This window comes from Gekko japonicus, unplaced genomic scaffold (genome assembly GCF_001447785.1).
Source record: "Gekko japonicus isolate JY-2015 unplaced genomic scaffold, Gekko_japonicus_V1.1 scaffold757, whole genome shotgun sequence".
Taxonomy (NCBI): Eukaryota; Metazoa; Chordata; class Lepidosauria; order Squamata; family Gekkonidae; genus Gekko; species Gekko japonicus.
This window is the reverse complement of record NW_015162500.1, coordinates 505,737-521,726: the sequence shown is the minus strand read 5'-3', so window position 1 is coordinate 521,726 and position 15,990 is coordinate 505,737. Positions and strand designations below refer to the sequence as shown.

At 45.7% G+C, this 15,990-nt stretch overlaps 1 protein-coding gene across 1 annotated transcript; it reads right to left on the bottom strand.

The window, feature by feature from the left end:
• Positions 1-69: 69 nt before the first annotated feature.
• Positions 70-15,581, bottom strand: FBXL8 (F-box and leucine-rich repeat protein 8). Its single transcript, XM_015406100.1, has 5 exons — positions 15,567-15,581; positions 13,975-14,014; positions 10,208-10,245; positions 6,297-6,499; positions 70-1,891 (listed from the first exon to the last, which is right to left on the bottom strand). The coding sequence occupies exons 1-5, from the start codon at positions 15,579-15,581 to the stop codon at positions 916-918; spliced, it is 1,272 nt and encodes a 423-aa protein (XP_015261586.1). The 3' UTR covers positions 70-915.
• Positions 15,582-15,990: the final 409 nt, after the last annotated feature.

Below are 15,990 nucleotides of genomic sequence, written 5' to 3'. Positions count from 1 at the left end.
CTGTACTGCCTACACATTTTGAAACCACACAGCAGTCCCTTCCATGCCTCACTTTGGCAGCAAAGTACTTTATATTTGTATTGTGCTGTCCACAGTACTGGCTCAATGGGGAATAAAGAGAGTTGGCACTGTGTAAGCACATGGTTGCTCAAGTAAGCCCTGCTGTTTGAGGACCAAGTGACACTTGACAAAGTCCCTCTTTGGATCAGACATGTGCTGAGTTCTGTACACATCAGAGACCAACTTGGATCATGGGGAGAGGGGGCCTACACCTTCCCGCCTCCACGGGCTCTTCTGCATTCTCATTTTCATCACTTGTGTGCCCTTATCACTTCAGAGGTTTTTTTTCTTTTCCACTCGTGTTTTCCACCCAGCAGGCAGGAAAGGATGCCCAATTTGGCCCCTGGCCCTTTATTGGTCGCTTTGATATTACATCGCTCTGTTTCCAGCACATTTCCCTGCACTTTACAACGACAGGGAAATATGCTGGAAATACAGCGATGTAATACCAAAGCAACCACTAGAGGGAGCAAAATGTGTGCAGAACCTCCCCCCCCCAAAGCAATACAGGCACACAAGTGATGAAAATGAAAGTGCAGAAGGGCCCCACGCTATTTTCCCAACTTGAAATAGTCCTAGGGAACCATTAATTGCCCCGCTGGGGAAATTTACATGTAGCCATCAGTTTCTCGAGTAGTGCAAACAGCAGCTCTTGGGGGCCATTTCAGGTTGGGGAAAATGCCACAAAGGGGAAGCCTTAGACCTCTGCTTCCTGTAGTCTTACTCCACATCTGGCCCCTGCGAACCTGGGAAGTTACGAACTTCCTGAACACACCTGCTCAGAAGGAGGACATGAGGATTCCGTAATGTACAAACTGGCTGAGCAGGTTTTTGCAAATGAACTCTTTAGTCAAATCATGAGACGATTACTGGTTGCCAAGGGTGGCGTTCTTTGGTGATCTTTAGGGTGTATCTTTTCAGATCTGGGCAATGCGACAAGAAGGCCTCAATCACGGCTTGGCTAACTGTGCAGTAACAGTGGACCTCTTTCAAGCGTACACACTTCTTTGCCAGATCTATTAAGGAGAAGTTGAGGTCATCGGATGGAGTAGTGTGAAGGACCAGCCTCTCCAAACTCCTGCTGTAGTTGCTGGTGACAAACCTGACCTGGTTCACCATGTACGTAAAGGTGTTTAGTTGCAAAGTGGTCACAGGGATATTTGGCTTCAGGATCCGAGGTATCTTCCAGGCAGGGACCGTGTGCTCAAACTCAAGTTCAACGCAGAGTTGTGGATGCCTCCCACTCACTGCAGCCCAAAGCTCTTCCGTGATGACTGGGATGTATTTGTCCAGGCGCTCACAGAAAATGTCCAGGCAACTGAAAGGTTCTCGATTTGGCTTAACCAGTTCCAGAAAGACATCCTCAGACAGACTGGCATAATAGACGCCCAAAGTAGACAATTTGGGACAGTCCCTAAGGAGCTTAATGATGGTTTCTGGCTTGACATTACAAACCAAGGTGCGATTGTTGATGAACAAGGTGCGTAAGTTTGGGCTAGAGCTTGCGATCAGCTCAACTATCCCATCGTCAAGAGTGAAAGGCATTTGCCGAAAATCAATCTTTTGAAGGTTGATCTTGTTCTTGCTCTGGCAGATGTTCCTGATGCTCTGAAGGATTTCTTGGCCAGCATCGAAATAAGGATTCTCCCCTGTGCAGGCAATGCAGAGAGCCTGCAACTTGTGGTTCTGCTGGGCCAGCATGTCTAAAATTTGAGAGACGTTCCTTTGGATTACCTTCTTGGACTGATCAAACACAATCTTCAGATGTTTGATAAGGTTCAGGAACTGGTGTAAACTCTGCAGCGTGCCATCTTCATCCTCATCCTTGAAACTGAAAGAGCATGGGGAAGAAAAACAGAGCTGGAAATTTCTGGGGTTATATGAAACAAAAGTGTAAGAATGTTGTAGGGACACCAGCAAGTGCTGCCATCACAACTAGGGATGGGCAGGTACTGGGAAAATGGAGGTTCATTAAATTTTCTGTTTAACGAACCAGTTCGAGGTTCATGATGCAGCATGGCCTGCAACCCACGCCACAGAAGCATGACATGCAAGTGAACTCAGAAGGCATTTAAATGACTTCTGAGTTCACTTGCTGTCATGGGTACTGGTTTGGCTGAGGCTGACTCCTCCTCAGATGAGGAAGAGGCAGGGAGCAACTCAGCCTCCTCTTGAGTCAGCCCAGAAGAAGAACCCTCAACAGCACCTGAGAAGGAAGAGGCCCCAGCAGCTGCACAAGAGGTGCAGCCAGAAGGAGAGATCATTCCTGAGCCTGGGCCAGCACCCTCAGCTGCAGACACCCTGAGGCCAGACTCCCCGCCTAGTTCTCCCGAGTGCCCCAGACGTAGGGCACGCCAGAGGCTGGCTATGCAGGAGCGAAGAAGGAGTGCCAGACTGCAGCTCCTGCAAAGGCAACGGGCGGGGTTGTAAGCCTTTGCAGACTCAGCGCCCAGGGAAGGAAGGACCTGCTCAAAAACCCTCCGTGCAGCTGCTTCAGCGCGGCAGCAACTCTACGTAATCAGACCTGCTTCTGAGTATGCAGCAGCCATGTCCTTGGAAACTTGCAATCTTGACTTGATTTCCCGGCTATCCGACCTTTGGATTGTTACTGACCTTGATTTCGGACCATGTTTCTAGCTTCTCATGTATAGTCTTGGTGGACCCCAGCCAAGATAGCACACTTGCAGAGTTGCGCTGTCATGGCAGCATGGCTTGGAGAAGGCACCAGGGTCTCTTTAAATGCCTTCTCCAAGCCCCACTGGCAGTGCCAAAAATCAGCAAATACCGTGCTACAGATGATTATAAAATATCTCAAATAATTTTTATATATTTTTTGTTTTATATTTTTACAATTTATTCACCATATATTATTCATCATATAAGCCTTAATACATAGAATCATATATCAAAACATCTAAGTATCGTCTCTTAATATATCACAAAAGATATTGCACAACCCCTTTATTAATATCAGTCCTCCTTAATTATACAAAAGTTTTAAGAGGGAGGACTCCTTTAAGTCTATTTTGAATAAGTGCTCAGTCTTCCTCCAACAGATGTCCAGATATCCTCCTGTTTCAGTGTCTTCTGAAACAATATCTGTTGAACTCCCTGAGGAATAAACTAAACAAAATCTATTTAACACTCTTGAATTAAAACTTGAAAGGGCGATTGGTGGTGGAACGTGCCATCAAGTTGCAGCTTACGGTGGCCCCATAGGGTTTTCAAGGCTGGAGACAAACAGAGATGGTTTGCCATTGTCTGCCTCTGCGTAGCAATCTTAGACTTCCTTGGTGGTCGCCCAGCCAAGCACTAACTAGGGCCAACCCTGCTTAGTTTCCGAGATCTGACAAAATCAAGCTAGCCTGGGTCATCCACAGAGCTACTGGGGACCGGCAGAAATAGCTTTGAGGTTCCACTTGACCCATGGCCACCAGGTGCTTGCTCACCCTGAATTCAAGATGTAATCCTAAACACACTTTGCCTGAGGAGGAGTTCTGGGAACTTGAAAGCTTACACTCCCTGTATTGTGACATTTTGCTTAGTCAAAAAACTACTATATATGATTCTTATTTTGGATTTTTTTTCCTGTTTACATTTATTTGGAAGCAAGTCCCACTGATTTCGGTAAAACTTAATCCCTCGTAAATATGCATAGGGTTACAGCTTTAACTCTTTACCATCCCTCAGTCAGCAAAGAATAATATTGGGATAGCTGTTATTTCGGAAATGCCCTCCCACAAGAGTTGACCACCATCTTTGAAGGCCTTCCAGACTGATTTGAAAACCTTTCGAGAAGACCCTTACATTAGACTCATGAGCGGCCCTCTGTGTGTATACGGCAAAAGGTGGTGATGATTTGTCATTGTGGTCCTTGTTTTGAGGATTTGACATTAAATCTGTCACTTTTTAATCTCGCCCTTTCTCCAAAGAGATCAGGGCCACATACACAATTCTCCCTTTCCCCACTTTTTCCTCATAACAATCTTTCGATGTCACTTAGGCAGAGATGGATGGCCCAAACTAGCCTTTTCTCATCAGAACTCAAAGCTAAGCAGGGTTGGTCCAGGTTACAAGTTGGATGGGAGACCACCAAGGAAGTCCAAGGTCGCTATGCAGGGGCAGGCCATGGCAAACCACCTCTGAATGTCTCTTGCCTTGAAAACCTGCTGGGGTCGCCATAAGTCAGTTGCACCTTGGCAGCCCTTGGCACTACCAGGCAGAGAGAGAGTTACTGGCCTAAGGTGTCAGCTAGCTGCCATGGAAGTTTGTGTATGAATTCCCCCCCCCCTCTGTTCGGCATCTGCGCATGCCTCCTGTATGGTCTGTGTGTATCGTTGTGTCCTGCATTCCATTCTATGAACGCTTGCGTACGCTTATCTGCAAGGTTAACAGGTGGGAAGAAGGAGCCGCTTGGCTTAGACTATAATGAGCCGGACCGTGTGAAGCTGCATTTGTTTATCTTTAGAGAAACGTTGCTTCTCAGGCTTTTGAGCGCGAAACCAAAAGTCTGCCCGCTCGGCGTTAACCAAGGTTATTGGTTATTGTCTGTTTGAATGTCTAACATTATCCCTTGCCCGACCCAGCCCAGGTATTCTGGACAGTGCCTTTGTTCATGCTCTATCATGGCTTTAATAAAATACTACTTTGCTTAAACGTGTATTGGACTTATAGCTCTGGGGAAGCGGACATAAGGTCATCCAGTGAGAGTCATGGGGATCTGTACTCATGTCTCCCTGGCCCTAGTCCAGCACGCTAACCACTATATTATATTGAAGCCAACTGGATCAGACTCGTACTACATGTTAAGGCTCCTGGTCCCGAAAAAGGAGCATAGGAGGCCTGGGCACAGGGGTGGACTCGCCAGTTAACTTACAGGGAAAGTTCCCAGTAGGCCACTGCTGTAGAGTAGAGCCAGTTTAGAGTCAGTTTGGTGTAGTCGTTAAATGTGCGGACTCTAATCTGGGAGAACCAGGTTTGATTCCTCATTCCTCCACTTGCAGCTGCTGGATGACCTTGGGCAAGCCATAGTTCTGTCAGAGCTGTTCTCTCAAGGACAGCTCTGGAAAGAGCTCTCTCAGCCCCACCTACATCACAGGGTGTCGGTTGTGGGGAGGGGAAGTGAAAGCAGTTTGTAAGCCACTCTGAGACTCCGAGTGAAGGGCGGGGTATAAATCCAATCTCCTCTTCTTCTTTTACCCTGGATGGCTATTGGCAGCCAGGAACAAACAGAGCCAAGCCCCAGTAGCCCTGCTTAGCACTGCATGGGCCACTCAGCCTGGCTTATTCCAAGGCCATTTTGATTTCCCAGCCATGCCTGCCTGTTTTCTAACTTCTGTTGCTTGGGTTGCAATCTGAGTGAGCCGAAGAAGGAGGAGGAGGTGGATATTGGATTTATACCCCGCCCTTCACTATCCAAGGGAGTCTCAGAGCGGCTTACAAACTCCTTTCCTTTCCCCTCCCCACAACAGACACCCTGTGAGGGTAGGTGGGGCTGAGAGAGCTCTGAGAGACACTGCTCTTTTTCATGAACAGCTGTGCCAGAACTACAGCTTGCCCAAGGCCATCCAGCAGGTGCAAGTGGAGGAGTGGGGAATCAAACTTGGTTCTCCCAGATTAGAGTCCGCGCACTTAACCACTACACCAAACTGGCTCAAACAAGACAGGGAGGGAGAACGTGTGAGACTGACAGTAAGCAGTGAGGATGGGGAGAGTGAGATGACCCAAGGAGGCAGACAAGACAATCCCGGAGCAGAAGTTCTTACTAGAAAAGCATGTTCATGAGGACAGACTGGGTAGAGAGAAGCAAGTTAGTAAACACTGAACCTGATCAATTAAGTTTCATGGATTCTTTTATTTGCAAAGGGATGGCACCCTGTGCTCCAGCTGCCAGGAAAATAAGAGCAAATGTGGTAGCCAGGAAAGCAAACAGCTGATATACATCGTCTAATAGTCTTTAGACACTATTTGATCTTAATGCTGATTAAATTTTAAACAAACACGTTAAATATTCGTATCTGCGTGGTTATGTTTGTTTTTACTATGTTTGGAATGTAAAGGCCTGTGGCCATAGATAGTAAATTTTCTACCTACCTACCTAAAGTTAGTAAATAAAGGCAAGACTCCTCCAGGAAGTTGCTGAACTGAAAGCATGGAAATGGGACTGGAGAGAGGAGATAAGGCAACATGGGGGTGGGGGGTGGGGTTAACAGAGGAGCTGGGCTGCCACTCCTTACCTGACCTCTGTGAAGTTCCAGACGGAACTGGCAGAAACCGCCACAGCCCAGCGCCTGCACACCTGGAAGGCTGCATGTCTGTCCTTGAGAGGGAGGTAGCAAAAAATGTGGGACAGAATTTCTTCCGGGATCACGTTCCAAATGTCTAGTATTGGCATCCTCTTGAGGCAGATGATTCCGAACTCCAACAGCAGATCTCTACGCTGAAAAGAAAAATAATAATAATAATTCCCTCCCCCAAAGCAGAAGTATCAGCTGATGCTGGGGGGGGGGGCGGAATAAATAGGAGATAAGGATTAACATTGCCAAGTAAGATTCACCGAACTGTTTCAGAGATGGAGGAGTGGCAAATTCTTCCTCAATAATCACATGATGGCCTGAACTAGAGAGCCCAGGTTGACCCGATCTTGTCAAATTTCAGAAGGCAATCAAGGTCAGTCCTGCTTAGTATTTGGATGGGAGACCACCAAGGAAGTCCAGGGCTGTGACGCACAGGCAGGCAATTAGCAAACCACCTCTGTTTGTCTCTTCCCTTGAAGTCCGAGGCAACTTGACAGCACATTCAGAAATCACATGATAAAGTATTTGTACCAGCACATCTCTCTTTTCCCAGAGAATGAACCAGGAGAGAGACTAGAGAATTTTTCGAAAGACTTAAGGCAGAATGACAGAGTTAGCACTACTTGCGGTCAGGACATGGGCCCTGATGAAATGGATCTGGCAGGTGTTTGAAGCCCTACAAACTGTTTGGTCAGGTGTGGGAGCAGAGTGTTTGGGCACACCATAGGTGATGATAAGGGCTGCCATCTCCAGGTTGGGAAATTCCTGGAGATTCGGGGTGTGAAGTGGAGTTTGGAGAAGATGAGGGACTGTCATAGACTCCACCCTCCAAAGCAACCATTGTCTTCAGGAGAACTGATCTCTTTAATCTGGAGATCAGTTGTAATTTCAGGAAGTCTCCAGGCCCCTTTTACCAGCGAGTCAGCTGTCTATAAAAGGTATTCATCTTCCAACTCCAGTCTAGCATTTACAGACTTTGATGCAAGGCCTGACGGTCAACACAGCTGACCATTTCCCACCAGTCAAATATGTGCAAGGTCCAACATCTGATACAAATTCAGTGCATGCTAGTAATCAATACACCAAGGGGGGGGGAAATCCTCTAAACCAGGTAAATTGTAAGGTCTGGCATACATGTTTACTGTATGGACAGATCGTTAGGCTTCTTTTATATTTTCTCTGCCTCTCCAGGGTCACTTTTAATCGAGACATTTACCTGCTCCCAGTCTGGAAGGGCCCTGACCTGGCTGGCCCAGGCTAGCCCGATCTGGTCAGATCTCGGAAGTTAAGCAGGGTCGGTCCTGGTTCGTACTTGGATGGGAGACCCCCAAGGAAGTCCAGGATCACTACACAGAGGCAGGCAATGGCAGACTACCTCTGGCCATCTCTTGCCTTGAAAACCCTACAGGATCACCGTAAGTCAGCTGCAACTTGACAGCTCTTTATACAATCAGCAAGAGAGTCACCAGATAAGCAAAAAGAAAAAGAAAAAACTTTCTAAGCATCGAGTTTTGCCAGAGCAATACCACGGGAGTCCTTCCTCATTTATTTAAGAATCGTATTCCATGATTACATGAAATTACAAGTGGTTTACATGAATTTGAAGACAATTACAGAATCCCCCTGGCAGATGATACGAATAAAAGAAAGGGAGCCGCCTCCACATATGCCCCAAAGAGCACTTCGGTCAGGGACGCAACATCACCTGGAGATCCCAGGCCCCAGGGAGGCCAGGCTCGCCATAACTAGGGCCGGGTCCTTTTCAATGGCGGCTCCTACCTGGTGGAATGAGCTCCTGGAGGAGATCAGGGCCCTGCGGGACCTTCTGCAGTTCCCCACGGCCTGCAAGACGGAGCTCTTCCGCCAGGCTTTCGAGTAGGAGCCGCCACTACCACTACCATTACCACCACCAGTATACCGAGGGACGGCCCTATGAAGACCAAGCTATGACCTCGCTGTGGATTGACACCATCGGATGGGGACGAGTAACATCTATGGGTTCGTTAATCTCCTTATCGCTATGTAATATCCTTGGGGTAAAAGGTAAAGGTAAAGGTTCCCTTGCTCGAAAGCCAGTCGAATCCGACTCTAGGGTTGCGGTGCTCATCTCCGTTTCAAAGCCGAAGAGCCAGCGCTGTCCGAAGACGTTTCCGTGGTCATGTGGCCGGCATGACTAAACACCAAGGCGCACGGAACGCTGTTACCTTCCCACCGAAGTGGTCCCTATTTATCTACTTGCAATTTCTTGCTTTCGAACTGCTAGGTTGGCAGGAGCTGGAACTAGAGACAGGAGCTCACCCCATCTTGCGGCACCCGGGTCTTGAACCACTGAACTACTGACCTTCCACAGCCTGCAGTTCAGTGTCTTAACCACTTGAGCCACCGCAGCCCCAAGGTCAATCCTTGGGGTACTATCCTGTTAAAGTTAATAGACCGACACTACTGAGCACTTTACCTGTCATGTGACTGTTTTATCCTGTTTTTATGCTGTTTTATGTGTAGGCACTTGTTGCCCTATTGTAAGCCGCCTTGAGCCCGCTTGCGGGGAGGGCGGGGTAGAAATGTAATGATAAATAAAAAGAGCTCCGTTTTACAGTCTTCAAAACCTGTGTATGGTCACGGTTTTCACCACATCAGCCGTTTCTACATGGGTTATTTGCCCCAGGTTCGATGCTGTTGGGAAATGGATTTCCCCCCCTCCCCTACTTCCCCACAGCAGTCTGGTGTACTCCTACATCTCCTGGGGTTTCTCCAGATTTTCTTCAGTCTTTCCCAGATCTGCTTTGCTACAAAGTTTGGGAAAGACTGGACTGCAGATGCTTGCCATGTGGGTGGGAAAGTTCAGATTTTCTCAGTCCTGCCCACATGGCAGCCGTTTCCCCTGACTATCCCTACAACAGCTGCTTCCTCCACTGCTGGGGGACACTTTTTAAAAATCAGCAACTGGATGTCATTATAACAATCTGTCTATCAGATCCTTGGCAATACCATCTTCCTTTTAAACCAAAAACTAGCTCTCTAGCCCCTTTTATTGCAGAACTAGATGGGGGGGAGGAATCATCTCTCTATGACAAAAGGTCGCCCCCCCTTTTATTGCCGATTTCTATTTCCAAAAATCATAAAGGCCCTGGCTGTAGGGGAGGGGGTGCTAGCCACTGTAAGGGAACAAAGGCAGGGAAATCTGCCATGCAGAAGAGCCTCATTGCAGTGGGGCTGCATTGGCAGCTACACAAGCCTGTCCCCGTGTGTGAAACACCAGCCACAGAATGAAAGCCGGTTCCACAGCACAGGAACTCAAGCAGGCCAAAGTGGAGGAAGAAGAGTTTATAACCCTGCTCTGGTGACAGAAGCCGCCTTGTGGGATCATGTGGGCAGAAGCCTTCCTGCAGCCCTCTGAGTTAGACAGAAGACTTCGAGCAGAATTCAGGACTGATTCAGCCAGGCCATCTAGTCAAGCCGCTGGAACGATCCAAAAGTGGCAAGCAACTGGAGAGCTGCGCTCTGTAACCCTGACAGGGACGTGGCCCTCACTTCTCCGGTTGGGGGGGGGGGGGGCGGCCCCCTGGGTGGGACGGGAAGGGGAGTTAATCCACAGCCGCGGAAAGACTACACACTGCTGCCAATATTATTTTTAGCCAGCCCGGGGACGGTCCCTCGGTTGTTCAGCTCACTAAATGCACTAGTAAGTTTTTGTATTGCACCTACCGGTTAAGGTCAAGCTCTCCCTCCTCCTACCTCGTCTGCCTGCTCCAGCCACCAGCTCTTCTCTTCTTCAGAGGCCAGAGAGATTACACATCACCCCGGCTGGCCGGCCCAACACAGCAGCCAGGAAGAGGAGGGCCCCTGGTTACTGTTTGCTTCCCAAAAGAGGATGAGGTCATCTCCTGGCCTTTGAAACAAGGATGAGTTTTTACAGGCTTCACGTCAAAAGGAAATCCTCGGTTTCTTGTTTGCTCCGTTCACGCCTTCCTTTGCCGCTCCCCCATCATAAACCAGGAGGAAAGAAACGGCCTAACTTAGCAAGCACCAAAAGGGCAGGAGATGGAACAGCTTGGCAGGGTATGATTTTTCCCAGGGTGGCAGGCCCAGCTTTATTGCAGAGGTAATCCAAGCCGTGGGTTGGATCACGACTCAAGTTTTCCAATGGCAGAAGGGAACTTTCCTGCCTCCCTCCACAAAATTCTGCTTCTGGGGAACAGGGAACTCCGAGGAATGTCTGCAGTGGGACAGGGGAATCAGAGGAAATTGCCAGTTTGTTTGGATTCAACTCAGTTGCTTGAAAGAGCAATATTATTCAGGGAAGAGAAACAAAGCCAGATCACCATACTAGCCCATTAAATACATCTTAAAATCCTGTTTTATTAGGGCCAATTATTGTTCACAATATGTAAAAGTCCAGGAGGTTGTCCACACAGTCTTGCACCCGCCCCGGTCAAAACCATGCACAGCTGTGCTCCTTCTACATATGGCTCCCCACCCAGCATCCTTTGCAACACTGCAAGGAATTAAGGGAAGCAACTCCTGGGTACCCACCACTCCATTATTGATATGCTTCCTCTCCAGAGACCTCTTTGAGGTAGCTTCATTGAAGTTTCTAAAACATTACCACTCCAGCCCCCTGTTGTGGTTGCTACTCATGCTTGGTGCTGCCGAGGGAGAAAAGGCAAAAGCCCAGGCACATGAACACATGAAGTTGCCTTATACTGAATCAGAGCCTTATGGCAACTGAAGACGGCAGGGCTATTTTGGGGCAGGAACGCACAGGAACGGAGTTCCGGCTGGCTTCAGTTGGCCACACCCACTACAGCCAAAACCTCTGCGTGCGTGGCTACAGAGGGAAGGCCTGGAGAGTGACCGCCCCCCCGTGACTCTGAAGCGGGTGGGCCAGGGGGGCCTGGAAGGATTGAAGAGGCATTTAAATGCCTCCCCATGCCTTCCCTGGCCTGTCCAAGGGCCAGCTTGCCCGGGCAAGCCAAGGGAAGGCATGGGGTGTGGCCTAATGTGCTAATAAGCTGTGCTGTCAGGGTGTGGCCTAACATGCTAATGAGTTTCTGGTGTTGGGTGTGGCCTATTATGCTAATGAGTTCCTGCTGGGCTTTTTCTGCAAAAAAATCCCCGGAAGACGGTATTATCTACTCAGACTGGCAGCAGCTCTCCAGGTTCACATCACCTCCTATCCGGTCTTTCTACCTGGAGATGCCAGGGATTGAACCTGGAACCTTCCTCATGCCAAGCAGATGCTCTACCACTGAGCCAAGGTGTATGTAAAGCGTCATCAAGTTGCAGCCAACTTACGGTGCTCCAGTAGGGTTTTCAAGGCAATACACAAACAGAGGTGGTTTACCATTACATTTCACTGCCACTCCAAATTAATTTTAGCCTGTTGGCATTAACAATTGTAATTTCTGCACTGGTGGATTTCAGCAGTCTCTGAGCGCCCCTTCCCCTGATATAGGCTTAGTGACTGTGTCATTCCTGGCAGGGGAAACGATCAAAGCTGCACCGTTGCTTGACTGAGTCACTCCTTCAGGTTCCTGCTCTGAGGCTCACATAGCAGAGACGGGTGCATTCAACACAGCATCTGTTTACGGGCAAGAAGATACAGGGATGGGAGCGACTGGTTTCAGGACAACTGAGCTCATGCAGTGTCCCCCCCTCCTAACTAAATGTCGAGACAGTGTGTGACTGCAATAAAAAAGGTCAATGCTATGCTGGGGATTATTAGGAAGGGTGTTAAAAACAGGTCAGCCAATATCATAATGCCCCTCTATAAATCAATGGTGCGACCTCATTTGGAACACTGTGTGCAGTTCTGGTCACCACACCTTAAAAAGGATATTATAGAGAAATATAACTGAAAACAAAAGAAGAACACTGAATATTATTTCATTTTGTGAAAATAATTCTGTAGAAGCCTTGTTGATGTCTCTTGACGTTGACAAAGCTTTTGATAGTATTGAAACAAACTATCTGCAAGAAGTACTTATAGGTATGGATTTTGGGAAAAAATTCCAAAAGGTAATTCAGGCATTATACCGAGAACCCACAACGAAAATTAAAGTGACTAATGATACTTCAAACACTATACAATTACAAAGAGGGATGAGGCAGGGTTGCCCCCTTTCCCCATTATTATTTATTTTAGCTATAGAACCACTAGTAGAATATATCAGAAAAAACAACATTCATGGAGTTCAAATTGGCAATTTAACTCACAAAACTAGTTTGTACCCAGACGACATTATATTATATATTACTAAACCTAATGAGTCCTTAAGTGAAATTTTCAAGATACTCAATCAATTTAATACTATATCAGACCTCAGTTTTAATAAAGAGAAAACTATAATCCATCCGATACATATAAGTGAAGACTTAAAAGTAAAGATTACCAATTGAAGGAAACCATTAACCCATGGAGATATTTAGGAATATATATTCCATTAAAGTTAGAGGAATTAGCTAAGCATAATTTTGATAGAATACACTTGGAAATCAAAAAAACCCTTAAAACAATGGGAATCAAAATCTTTATATTGGAATGACCGGATTAACTTAATTAAATGTTCCATTTTGCCAAAATATAATTTTCTTTTCAGAGCTTTGTCTATTCCATTAGGTAAAAAAACATTACAAAAGTGGAAAACAGAATTAAACAAATTTTTGTGGGCTGGAAAAAAACCAAGAATTAGAGCTACAACATTATAGGACAGTTGACTGTGGTGGTCTGGGCATACCTAATTTACAATGGGTATACGAGTCTACAAATATTGGCACATTAATAACGAGTGCAAACTTAAAACGAGCTCCAATATGGTCTCATATAGAACTGGAGCCTTTACAACCTAATACCTTATATGACACCTTATGGGACCCAATTTTTTTTAAAAAATGTAACCAATTAAATAACCCTTTTCTGTTTAATCCTTTAAGAATCTGGTATAAATGGAAACCAATTTTGGCTCCAGGTATATCTAGTCAGTCATCCTATATTAGACAAGAATGGTTTACCCCGGTAAAAATTGGGAAAATTATGATATATGGCAAAAAAGCTGGTGTGACTAAAATCTCACACTTTCTGGATAAACAGGATATTTTAACAAAAGCACGACTAGAAGAAAAAATTAAGCACCACGTACACTGGTACAAATATTTACAAATCAGACATCTCCTTGAGTCTCCTCCACTGAGACTGATGAGGGGACATCCATTGACACCTTTGGAACAATTTTTAGAGAAAGAGGTCAATCTATGCAGAAATCTTTCATCTTTAGCATATGAACAGTTAAGCTTTAGCAAAGAAGAAAAAAACACTCTATAACAAAAACAATGGAAAGAAGAATAGATATTACGGAAGAAGATTGGCAACAAATATGGGATGGTTATAGCAGAAATTCAAAAATTATTTCTATAAATACCTTAATGTCAAAAATTATTATGAGATGGTACATCCTACCTATTAGACTTTTTCGTATAAATAAGATATATAGTCCTCTATGTACAAAACAATGTGGTAATAAGGCTGACTTTATACACTGTTGGTGGTTATGCCCCATAATACAACAATTTTGGCAGATCATTTTAGGAAAAATTAAGGAAATAACTGATGTTGACTTACCTTGTTCCCCTGAGGTGATTGTTAGAACGTTGGCCTCATCCTAGAAAAAACAAAAGAAAAGAAGAATTAATCGCATGCTTGCTAGCAGCCGCACGCTTGCTTGTGGCAACAAAGTGGTTAGAAAAGAAACCTCCTACTTTATCTCAATGGTATAATCGCATATGGGAAATTTTCATCATGCATAAACTGTCATTAACAATGTCTAATGCATCTCCTGATACGTACCACAAAAAAGTTGTAGCTGTTTGGTATCCTGTTATAAGTTATATGTTGAAATAGTGATATTATTCCTGATAATCCACAGTATAAAAAAATGGTTTATTTTTAATTTGTATTGTTAACACAAAACAAAACAGTATGTTGTGTTTTGTTTGTTTAATGTTGAAAATATGTAATTTCTGAAAAATTGTTAATAAAGAAAAGAAAAGGATATTATAGTTTTGGAAAAAGTGCAGAAAAGGGCAACTCGAATGATAAAAGGGTTGGAACACTTTCCCTATGAGGAAAGGTTAAAGCGCTTAGGGCTCTTTAGCTTGGAGAAACGACGACTGAGGAGTGACATGATCGAGGTTTATAAGATTATGCATGGGAAAGAGCAGGTAAAGAAAGAGGTACTTTTCTCCCTTTCTCACAATACAAGAACTCGTGGGCACAATGAAATTGCTGAGCGGTTGGGTTAGAATGGATAAAAGGAAGTACTTCTTCACCCTAAGAGTGATTAACACATGGAATTCACTGCAACAGGACATGGTGGCGGCTACAAGCATGGACGGCTTCAAAAGGGAATTAGATAAGCATATGGAGCAGAGGTCCATCAGTGGCTATTAGCCACAAGGTATAGATAGGGGCTCTGGGGCAAGTGATGCTCTGTCTTCTTGGTGCTTGGGGGGGGGGTGTCAACAGTGGGAGGGCTTCTAATGTCCTGGCCCCACTGGTGGACCTCCTGATGGCACCTGGTAATTCTGGCCACTGTGTAACAGAGTGTTCGACTGGATGGGCCTTTGGCCTGATCCAACATTGGCGTCTCTTATGTTCTTAAGGAAACCGGAATCAACTGAGCAGGGACTGCACCCCACTAGACTAAATCAACACACACAAATATCAAGGAGGGGGAGCAGACTGTTCCATCACAGTGCGTACAATAAAGATAGGGCCAAAGCAAAGCCCAGTGGGACAGGATGCCAAGCCAGTCTCTTTGAGTCTAGAGTCTACCCAGAGAGTAGCCCCTCTCCCAGGAGCCTCCACAAGACATTCTGCATTCCAAGACTGCAGGCTTCAGAGCTCCACTATCTCCTGAAACTGCCGGCCTCTGGCTTAGCTTGCTGAAGAAACCTGAAGAGCCCCAAAGTCAGCACACATTGCTTTCGGAACACGCTTCATGTAACAAAAGCTTTAAGTGGCTTTGCCAGCCTCCAGGTGGGTAGAAGGCAAAGGTGGGAGATCACCGGAGGAGGTAGAAGACCAATCAAAACATCCGTGACAAAAATGACGAAGAATCAATAAAATATATATATACGAAATGGTTTGCTATAATAGTGATTCTCTATTCTATTTTTGCTCGCACAGAACAGATTTTGCACAATAACAAATACCCGTTTCATATCCATTTCCACTTATCAACTCTTGAAATAAACATCCCATGTTGACTGAGTTCTGATATGAGAAAGTCAACATGGGATGTTTATTCCAAGAGTTGAAAAGTGGAAATTGATAAGCATTGTAATTACTACACGCTCAGATAGAGCAATCTATATGAAACGGGTATTTGTTATTGTGCAAAACCTGTTATGTGTGAGCGAAAATAGAAGAGATTTTTCTAGATAATCACTATTATTATAGTAAACCATTTCGTATACATATTTTTATTGACTCTTTGTCATTTTATTCATGGACGTTTTGATTGGACTTCCAGCTGCCAGGTGGGAGCTGGAGACCTCCCGCAATCACAGCAGATCTTCAGACTACATAAACCACTCATTTATTCCACTTCTACTGGAGAAAACGGCCGCTTTGGAA